The 10,839-nt window shown below is 55.1% G+C and overlaps 1 protein-coding gene across 2 annotated transcripts in view; it reads left to right on the top strand.

The window, feature by feature from the left end:
- The first annotated feature begins 4,326 nt into the window (after positions 1–4,326).
- The window catches only part of LOC105498949 (fructose-bisphosphatase 1), a 33,142-nt gene continuing 26,629 nt past the window's right edge, over positions 4,327–10,839 (top strand). For both annotated transcript variants that reach the window (XM_011771351.2, XM_011771350.2), the window contains exon 1: positions 4,327–4,557. In XM_011771351.2, the coding sequence (XP_011769653.2) occupies positions 4,388–4,557 (170 nt within the window). In that variant the 5' untranslated portion in view covers positions 4,327–4,387. The remainder of the gene's footprint in view (positions 4,558–10,839) is intronic.

The raw sequence follows: 10,839 nt of genomic DNA, 5'->3' as shown, positions 1-10,839 counted from the left end.
TTTCTTTCCTGTGGCACTAACCGCCCCCACAGAGGGAAAAGTAAGCAGCAGAGCCCTGGGTTGAGGGCGGCTGGCGTAGGGGCAGGGACTGGCCAGACTGTTACTTCTCCACTGCCCGCCTCCAACATAACCCCATTGTGGGAGCCAGGTGAGGAAATGCATGAGCACTGATTCTCCACAGGATTTCCAGTTACACATGTGGTAATATTGCTCACATCACTTGAATCTGCAGTACTGTGTGAAGTTGGTGTGGCAAGAAGCAACGCTGCGAGGGTGGTGGGTGGAGAAGGAGGGGCCAATCTCACAGGCCAGGAACCCATGCAAGGCGGCCGCCTTCCTCCCACCCCGCACCTTCCTCTGTCTCTGGCTAACACCTGGGTGCTGGGCTTTATGCATCCTGACCCAGAAAAGAGCGAGTCACAAGCGACCAATATGATGGAGGGGATACCATCGCACACCAGGCAAATACAGGCTCAGTTGCCAATTCCCACATCCCTCCAGCCCCTTTTGATGGGCAGGGAACTTTCTTGCTTCTGTTCACACGAAAACAACAGTTGGCCCTACGCATGTAACGAAGCAAGCACTTGCGTACTGTGTGCTTACTCCATGCTGAGTACTGTTCTTAAACACGACCAGCACTGCCTGTGTAATTCTCCCAGCACCCTGCGAGGTGGCTACAATCATTAGCCCCAGTTTACAGACGAGCCAATGGTCGCTTGGCGAGGTTTAGGAATTGCACAGCCAGTAAGTGGCCAGGCCAGGATTTGGACCCAGGTCATGCAGCCCCAGAGTCTATGCACTTCACCGCCATGCGACGTGGCCTAGTCCCAAGGGGAATGGCTTGCCTTGTAGGGGATGAGCTGCCCATCATCGTGGGTGACAGGCAGAAGTGACTGAGCTAGACAGCGGTCTCCTCCACATATTCAGTGTGTCCTCTGTGTGGAGCTCTGAGCTGAGCACTCTGCCAGTGCCATCTCATTTCAGCCCGATGACACAATGCCAGACGGAACCATCATTCCACTATATGGATGAACAAACTGGGTTTAGAGAGATTGGGTAGCTGGCCCGAGATCTCTGGCTGCTGAGGGCTGGAGCTGGGACTCAAACAAGTTTGCTTAATGCAGATCCCAAGCTCTTCACCTCTTATCAGGGATGGCGTCCAATCAGTGAGGGTTGGCTGGACTAGATGACTTTTGCCGTCCTAGTCAATCCAAGATCAATCCAAGTCAATCCAAGTCAATCCTTCAGCCTGGCTTGACAAACCGTCTTCATCTGGCTTCCTGGACATCGCCATCTCTTGGTTTTTGGTTGTTTTTTCCAGTTGGCTTTTCCAATTTATACCTGCAGCATGGATCTCTCCTCTGAACTCCGGATGCATAAATCTGTCTACTGGACATTGCCTTGGATGTCTAGAAGGCATTTCAAACTCAGCAGGTCCCACACTTAGCTCCTAATCGTCAGTCCTGCCTCCAGCACATGCCCCTCTTGGTGTTCCCCATCGCAGTTGCGGACAACTGCATTCTTCTAGTTTCTCAGGCCTCAAACCTTAGAATCATCCCAAACTCCTATCTCTCACATATCTCATCTGTCAATGAATCCCATCAGCTCTACCTTCAAAATATGTCCAGAATCCACCACCTCCACTGCTAACACCTGGCTCACCATCTCCTAGTAACCTGGCGGGCACTGTCTTCAACCTGATCTTGACACAGTAGCTGGAGTATGAAGACACAGGGTAGACGACACCTCTCTTCTCCTCCAAACTCTCCAGTGGGTTCCTCCTGGTCAAAGTCAAACCTTACTTGGCCTCCAGACCTCACCCCTGCATCCTCCAGCTGGACCTTATCTCCTCCACCTGGGCCCCTTGCTAGCTCTGTTTCAGCTCCACCGTCTCCTGGCCATTCCCTGAACCTGATACCTGCTCTCCTACCCCAGGGCCTGTGCGCTGGCTCTCCCGGGGAGGAAAACGCTCTCCTCCCCATCTCCACTGTGTCGCATCCTTCACCTCTTTGCTCACACGTCCCTTTCTCAGAGAAGCTTCTACTGAGGCCTCTGCTCACCCTCTTCTCCCCTCCACATTCCCTGTCTTCCTTTTCTATTCGTTCTTCTCTACGGGACTTATGGCTCGTGTAACAAACTAACCTATTGTTTGTGTATTTATTTTTGCTGCTTCTCCGTGAAAACGTACACTCGAAGCAGCCAGGAGTTTTGTCTGTTGATCACGTTGCACCCTGGAAGGTGGGGCGGTGCTCAGCACAGCAGGTGTTCAGTAGATGTTGTTCCGTGAATCAGCAAGTGAGTGGCAGCGTCGTGGCTACCGGGGGTTAGGATGCGGCCGGGGAGCCTCCGGCCTTTGTGTGGCGGCGGCGGACTCTGTGTCAGCGACCGACCGTTCACATCTTGGAAACTCAGATCCTCAATAGCTCTTGAATTCCAGGAATCCTGAGAAGAGGCCTGGATTAAGGATTTCGTCGTGGGCCCTCAGATGGGTGAGAAACGGGGAACCCGTGTGTCCCAGCGGGGACGGAGGGGCAGTGACAGCACAGGCAGTTGGACGGGGGGCAGTGACAGGACGGGCAGGTGGACGGGGGGGGCAGTGACAGGACGGGCAGGTGGACGGGGGGCAGTGACAGGACGGGCAGGTGGACGGGGGGGCAGTGACAGGACGGGCAGGTGGACAGGGGGGCAGTGACAGGACGGGCAGGTGGACGGGGGGGCAGTGACAGGACGGGCAGGTGGACGGGGGGGCAGTGACAGGACGGGCAGGTGGACGGGGGGGCAGTGACAGGACGGGCAGGTGGACGGGGGGGCAGTGACAGGACGGGCAGGTGGACAGGGGGGCAGTGACAGGACGGGCAGGTGGACAGGGGGGCAGCACAGGCAGGTGGACAGAGGGGCCAGTGACAGCACAGGCAGGTGGACAGGGGGCCAGTGACAGGACGGGCAGGTGGACAGGGGGGCCAGTGACAGCACGGGCAGGTGGACGGGGGGGCAGTGACAGGACGGGCAGGTGGACAGGGGGGCCAGTGACAGCACGGGCAGGTGGACAGGGGGGCAGTGACAGCACAGGCAGGTGGACAGGGGGCCAGTGACAGGACGGGCAGGTGGACAGGGGGGCCAGTGACAGCACGGGCAGGTGGACGGGGGGGCAGTGACAGGACGGGCAGGTGGACAGGGGGGCAGTGACAGGACAGGCAGGTGGACGGGGGGGCAGTGACAGGACGGGCAGGTGGACAGGGGGGCAGTGACAGGACGGGCAGGTGGACAGGGGGGCAGTGACAGGACGGGCAGGTGGACGGGGGGGCAGTGACAGGACGGGCAGGTGGACAGGGGGGCAGTGACAGGACGGGCAGGTGGACAGGGGGGCAGTGACAGGACGGGCAGGTGGACAGGGGGGCAGCACAGGCAGGTGGACAGAGGGGCCAGTGACAGCACAGGCAGGTGGACAGGGGGCCAGTGACAGGACGGGCAGGTGGACAGGGGGGCCAGTGACAGCACGGGCAGGTGGACGGGGGGGCAGTGACAGGACGGGCAGGTGGACAGGGGGGCAGTGACAGCACAGGCAGGTGGACAGGGGGGCAGTGACAGCACAGGCAGGTGGACAGGGGGGCAGTGACAGCACGGGCAGGTGGACAGGGGGGCAGTGACAGCACAGGCAGGTGGACAGGGGGGCAGTGACAGGACGGGCAGGTGGACAGGCCTGGGCAGGGGCCGGGCAGGAGGCCGCGCGGGCGGGTCTGCGGAGCGGGGGCTGCTGGGGGTTTCGCTGCCCAACTGGGGCGCTGAGCAAGTTACTCAACCTCTGTGAACTTCCGTGTCATGATTGTGGAGGAAACTCCTGCAAAGAAACAGCTTTTCTCTCCGGCGGGTCCGACGGCCCGAGCCCCGCCCCGCAGCGCAGATGGAGGGCGCGGAGGCTGCGGGGGCGGCGCGGGGAGGGTCCGAAGATCCGGCGGGCGGAGCCGCGGGCTGGGCGGCGGGAGGCGGCGCGGGGTGTTCCCGGGGGCGGGGGCGGGGCCGACCCGCGGCTAAAGGTTCCCGGTTCACCCGCCCGCGCCCGGCCTGGCCCAGTCTCACCGCGAGCGCCGCGGACACTCGGGGCCGCAGTCGGTCTGTCCGTCCTCCCGCCAGGTCCCGCCCCGCACCTGCCGCCGCACCTGCCGCCGCACCTGCCGCCGCACCTGCCCCCGCACCTGCCCCCGCACCTGCCGCCGCACCTGCCCCCGCACCTGCCCCCGCACCTGCCGCCGCACCTGCCCCCGCACCTGCCCCCGCACCTGCCGCCGCACCTGCCCCCGCACCTGCCCCCGCACCTGCCGCCGCACCTGCCCCCGCACCTGCCCCCGCACCTGCCCCCGCACCTGCCGCCCCGCGGCCCGGCCCCAGCATGGCTGACCAGGCGCCCTTCGACACGGACGTCAACACCCTGACCCGCTTCGTCATGGAGGAGGGCAGGAAGGCCCGCGGCACGGGTGAGCTGACCCAGCTGCTCAACTCGCTCTGCACGGCCGTCAAAGCCATCTCCTCCGCGGTGCGCAAGGCCGGCATCGCGCACCTGTGAGTCGCCTCGGGCGGGGCCCGTCTGTCTGTCTGTCTGTCTGTCTGTCCGCCCGGGGAGCCTGTCCGGCGCTGGGCCCTCTGGTCCTCCTGCGTCAGCCTCTGTCTGTCCGTCTGATGTCCGGGCGCCTCTCTCGCTCTCCGTCTGGTGGCCCCTCTCTGCGGAAGCTGGCTCAGCCTCACTCAAGTTCTCACCCCCTCCCTTGACCTTGGAGGGGCCACCTGGGGGTCCGTCTCGCAGGTGCACGCCGGATTCCATCCTCGTGCCCCTCTCAGCCGGCACCTGGCCTGCCCGTCATACCCGCCCTGGCCTCAGACAGGAAAGTGCTGGCTCAGGTGCCTTCCTTCCCCATCTCTTCTTTGTCTCTTTCTGTGATTAGGCGCCCAAGTCAGGTTTCTAATCCAGTATCTCTGACCCGAAACGAGACTTGTTAGGAGCGAGTGTCCCCCTCCCAAGCAGGCTGGGAGGTCTCCTGTGTGTCCAGAGCCTTTAGGAGCAGCAGGCCTGGTGTGCAAAGGAGCTCCCGTGGGCTGCCCCTTGCTGGGACCGTTGCCATGCTGTGCCAGAAAGAGGAAACACCCAGGGCTTCAAAACCCTTATCCATTTGCAATGACGGTGTGTGCAGCCCCCACCCAATTAGTGGAAAGCTCAAAAGTTGTTTGTAGAATGGTTTCGAATGCTCTGTGGGGTGCATCTCGAACGTCACTGGGCACCGGAATCATTGGGGATCTTGGTAAGACGTGTGCCCTCTTTCCGTCGCTCTGGGACGGGTCCTGAGATTCGGCATTTCTGAGAAGTCCTCCTGTGGTGGATGCTGCCCGTCAGATACTGTGTGTCTGCTGATCTCATTGTGAGTAGCAAGGGGTCAAGGCGAGGGGAGACTCAAAGGACCCCTTCTTGTGAGGTTTTTGTAAGTCACACAACATCCTTTCGTTTGTGTTGGTGTGCACAGGTATTTTCTTTTTCTTTCCTTTCTTTCTTTTCTTTTCTTTCTTTCTTTTTTTTTTTTTTTTTTTTTGAGACGGAATTTTGCTCTTGTTGCCCAGGCTGGAGTGCAATGGTGCGATCTTGGCTCACCGGAACCACTGCCTCCCGGGTTCAAGCGATTCTCCTGCCTCAGTCTCCCGAGTAGCTGGGATTTCAGGCATGTGCCACCACGCCCAGCTAATTTTGTAATTTTTTTTAGTAGAGACGGGGTTTCTCCATGTTGGTCAGGCTGGTCTCGAACTCCCGACCTCAGGTGATCCGCCTGCCTCGGCCTCCCAAAGTGCTGGGATTCCAGGCGTGAGGCACCGCGCCCAGTCGTGCACAGGTGTTTTCTAGCTAACTGATCCACACTTTTAACTAAAGGGTAACTGGGTTTTCAGATTGTCCATACACCTTCCTAACATTTCCTGCACTTACGTACGCTATAAAAATGACACATGATGGACCGGGCGCGGTGGCTCACGTCTGTAATCCCAGCACTTTGGGAGGCCAAGGCAGGTGGATTGCCTGAGGTCAGGAGTTCAAGACCAGCCTGACCAACATGGTGAAACCCCGTCTCTATTAAAAATACAAAAATTAGCTGGGTGTGGTGGTGTGCGCCTATAATCCCAGCTACTCGGGAGGCTGAGGAAGGAGAATTGCTTGAACCCTGGAGGCAGAGGTTGCAGTGAGCCAAGATTGCACTATTGCACACCAGCCTGGACGACAAGAGTGAGACTTCATCTCAAAACAAAAGACACATGATGCCCAGAGCTGACCTGAACAAATATAATCCCACTACTTTGGTTTGGAATGCATGTCTCCATTTTTAAAATCTCTTCTCCGCCCCCCATCCTGCAATCTAGATTCCTCTTCTTACTGGGAGGCTGTCTGGCGTTGGTCCCACAGTATGGATTGGCGGAGATCATTCATGTAAAGGAGTTGTATGATCACATTTATTTTTGAATATTAAGCAGACATGTTAAGGAAGGCGATGACTCCATTGCTGTTGCCTCTGGCCCCTCTTAATAATACATTCCTAAGGATTCTTACTTTAGAAACACACCCAGGTGAAATCTTATTCAAGCTTTAATTTACAGCTATTATAGGTGGCTCACAGCTTTAACTGCCTTTGAGGACCAGGGATATATTTTAAAAAGAGGGCTGTCGACTGGGTGCTCACACCTGTAATCCCAGCACTTTGGGAGGCCGAGGCAGGTGGATCACCTGAGGTCAGGAGATGGAGCCCAGCCTGGTCAACAAGGTGAAACCCCGTCTCTACTAAAAATACAAAAATTAGCCAGGCTTGGTGGCGGGTGCCTGTAATCCCATCTACTTGGGAGGCTGAGGCAGGAGAATTGCTTGAACCCGGGAGGCGGAGGTTGCAGTGAGCCGAGACTGTGCCACTCTACTCCAACCTTGCGACAGAGTGAGACTCTGTCTCAAAAAAGTAAGTCTCAGAAAAGAAAAAAAAAAGGGCTTCTCATGTCTGATAGCTTAAAAAATGGTCAGTACCTGTCACACTCCTAGAGAGACTTAGAAATGTAAGATGTGTTTTGAAGTGTCCCACTTCCTAAGTAACCTTAGATAGTGGGACCTCAGATAGTGAGATTTTGATAGTAGGGCCTGGATGAAGCATGCTAATTTTGGCTACAGAAGATATGCATATTATTTATTTATTTATTTTGAGATAGAGTTGCACTCTGTTGCCCAGGCTGGAGTGCAGTGGTGTGATAATGGCTCACTGCAGCCTCAACCTCCCGGGCTGAATTGGTGCTCCCACCTCAGCCTTCCCTGTAGCTGGGACTACAGGCATGTGCCACCATGTCGGATAATTTTTGTACAGATGGGGTTTTGTTATGTTGCCCAGGCTGGTCTCAAATTCTTGGATTCAAGCGATCTGCCCACCTTGGCCTCCCAAAATGCTGGGATTACAGTTATGAGCCACTGTGCCTGGTCAATATGTGTACTTTTTTTTTTTTTTTTTTTGAGACAAACTTTCGCTCTCTCCCCCAGGCTGGAGTGCAGTGGCGGGATCTCTGCTCACTGCAAGCTCCGCCTCCTGGGTTCATGACATTCTCCTGCCTTAGCCTCCTGAGTAGCTGGGGCTACAGTTGCCCGCCACCACGCCTGGCTAATTTTTGTATTTTTGGTAGAGACAGGGTTTCACCGTGTTAGCCAGGATGGTCTCGATCTCCTGACCTCGTGATCCACCCGCCTTGGCCTCTCAAAGTGCTGGGATTACAGGCGTGAGCCACCGCACCCGGCCATGTGTACTTTTATACTAGATAGTTGTGAATACCAGGCTTTAAAGAAATATTATCATGTGGCATTCATTGACAAAATTTAAACCATTCAATATAATCCAAGGAAAGAGTGAAACCTACCCCATATGTATCCCGGGGGTATCCACTGTAAATGATTTACTGCTTATTTTTCCAGATACTTCTTTACACTCATATGAGTTTACACATGAACACATATTTACATATGCCTATAAGTAAACAGCAGACAAAATGGGATCACACTCAACACACGCTTCTGTAGTTTGCTTTGTTCTTTAACATTATTCAAGGAACATCCTTCAATGTCAGGACATCTACATCTACCTCGTCTACATTCACGGCTGTGTGCTGCTCCCCTGCACACATCAGGAGGTGTTGAAGTTGTTCTCTATTTTGGGGCACTTCGGTTTTTACCAGCCTTTGGGTGTGACAGTGCTGTACCCTTGGGACTGGTGTTGATGCCTGGTTCTTGGGGTAGCTGAGAGGGAGGACTAGATGCTGGACACAGGTGATCTTGCGGGAAGTTCAGCGTTTGGCCGTTTTCAGTATCGCATGTCATCGGGCAGGTAGCATGATTCTCAAACCAGGCCCCCAACTTCCATTCATTCCAGGCGCTGAAATCCAGAATGAAAAACCAGCATTCCTGCAAAGATCTCATTAGTGCTGAAGAGCAGACCTAGGACAGCATGTACCCAAAGGGATGGGGTGACTGCAGGTTTGCAGGAACCTCACTGGAGCCGGCTGAGGGAGCTCACCCGGGGTCATGATGGAAACATCAGGAGTTGAAGCACAGAGCCTGGTGTAACTTAAAGTTGCCGTTGTAGTCACTTTTATTGCTCCTATTGAAACGTTCATGGAATCGTCGAGTTTTAAACTGAAAGGCACTCAACAGTCACCTAGTCTGTAGTCTGTCACCTCCTCATACAGAAGAGGACCCTGAGACTGAGGAAGAGGAGATGACTTGGCCTGTGGCTGGGGCCTCAGGAACTCTGGCTTGGGGCTCTTTTGGCCACACTACACATCTCTTCCTTTATTTTTTAGAAATCAATTAAAATTCACCAAACTCTAAATCTCATCCATTAGTTATTCTTTTTTTTTTTTTTTTGAGACGGGCCTCACTCTCTGTCACTCAGGCTGGAGTGCAGTGGTACAATCTCAGCTTACTGCAACCTCTGCCTCCTGGGCTTAAGCGATCCTCCCATCTCAGCCTCCAAGGCAGCTAGGGCCACAGAAGTGCACCACCACACCCAGCTAAGTTTTGTATTTGTATTTGTGTTTTATTTATTTATTTATTTACAGACAGAGTCTCACTCCATTGCCAAGACTGGAGTGCAGTGGTGCAATTTCAGCTCACTGCAACCTCCGCCTCCCGGGTTCAAGTGATTCTCCTGCCTCAATTTCCCGAGTAGCTGAGATTACAGCGCACCCCACCATACCTGGATAATTTTTTGTATTTTTAGTAGAGATGGGGTTTTGCCAAGTTGGCCAGGGTCGAACTCCTGGCCTCAAGTGATCCACCCGCCTTGGCTTCCCAAAGTGCTGGGATTAGAAGTGTAAGCCACTGCGCCTGGTCTAATTTTTGTATTTATGGTAGAGACAGGGTTTAGCCATGTTAGCCAGGCTACCTTTTTGATGTGAATTCAGGCTTAGATCCCAAGGAGCCGTTGCTTTGGGCAAACGTGCCCTGGGAGACTTCCCTCTGGGCTTCTGGCTCCCTCCATCCCCTCTTGGGAGAGAAGCTGTGCAGGTCAGGAGAACGCTCTGCAAACCTGAGTCAAGCTGATGAAATTGTGGTTCCAATGTCAGGTTCGAATGTTGTCTGCTTTGTTTGCATTCCTTTGGAAGTAAGGGGTCCTCCAGTGGCTTCAGCTTTTTTGTTTTGTGGAGCTGACCTCCCTTTGTGTCCATTTCCAAATCACTGACTGAAGAATTCACCGATTTCGTTCAATTTCACTAAATATTACTGAACATCCACCCCCCACGTACAAAGTTCCAGACGACGAGAACAACAGAGTTTACTCTGTAGGAAAAAATATTTGTATAGTTATAACACGCATTAGAGGTTTTGAAAGATGCTTGCTTTCTTTCGTTTTTGTTTGTTTGTTTGTTTGTTTGTTTGTTTTTTTGGCGGAGTCTCGCTCTGTCGCCCAGGCTGGAGTGCAGTGGCGCGATCTCGGCTCACTGCAAGCTCCGCCTCCCGGGTTCCCGCCATTCTCCTGCCTCAGCCTCCCGAGTAGCTGGGACTACAGGCGCAGCCACCACACCCGGCTAATTTTTGTATTTTTAGTAGAGACAGGGTTTATCCATGTTGGTCGGGCTGGTCTCGATCTCCTAACTCCGGTGACCCGCCTGCCTCGGCCTCCCAAAGTGCCGGGATTGCAGGTGTGAGCCACTGTGCCCGGCCTGAAAGATGCTTTCGTGGTGGCTCAGCCTGTAATCCCAGCACTTTGGGAGGCCGAGGCAGGGGGATCACAAGGTCAGGAGATCGAGACCATCTTGGCTGACTCAGTGAAACCCCATCTCTACTAAAAATATAAAAATTAGCTGGGTGTGGTGGCAGCGCCTGGAGCCCCAGCTACTCTGGAGGCTGAGGCAGGAGAACGGCGGGAACCCGGGAGGTGAAGGTTGCAGTGAGCCGAGATCGGCCACTGCACTCCAGCCTGGGCAACAGAGCGAGACTCCACCTCAAAAACAAAAAACAAACAAAAAAATTTTTGCTTTCATAGAGGCACCAAAAATGCAATTTATGGTGAAGGACTGCGGGGCGCCAAGAATGGGCAGGCGCCGGACCTGGCGGCTGGACCGCAGCTCAGGCTGGTGGCCACGGGGGAAGAGTCCTGAGAGGGGAACGTGTTTCTGGAAAAGTTGCCCACTCACTTTGACCAAAGCGTGGAGTGCTCATGGTGGGTTCGTGGCTGTGAAATTGTGGGTACGTTGGGGAAGCATCACATGGCAAGGGTGACCACGTTACAGGTTTGCGGGTACACACAGGGAGAGATGAAGGATTTTGAACGTTTTTTGAGTGGGGCA

The sequence above is a fragment of the Macaca nemestrina genome, chromosome 14 (assembly GCF_043159975.1).
Source record: "Macaca nemestrina isolate mMacNem1 chromosome 14, mMacNem.hap1, whole genome shotgun sequence".
In the NCBI taxonomy this organism is placed as follows: domain Eukaryota; kingdom Metazoa; phylum Chordata; class Mammalia; order Primates; family Cercopithecidae; genus Macaca; species Macaca nemestrina.
The sequence above is the reverse complement of the archived record's forward strand: the minus strand, read 5'-3'. Positions and strand labels throughout refer to the sequence as shown.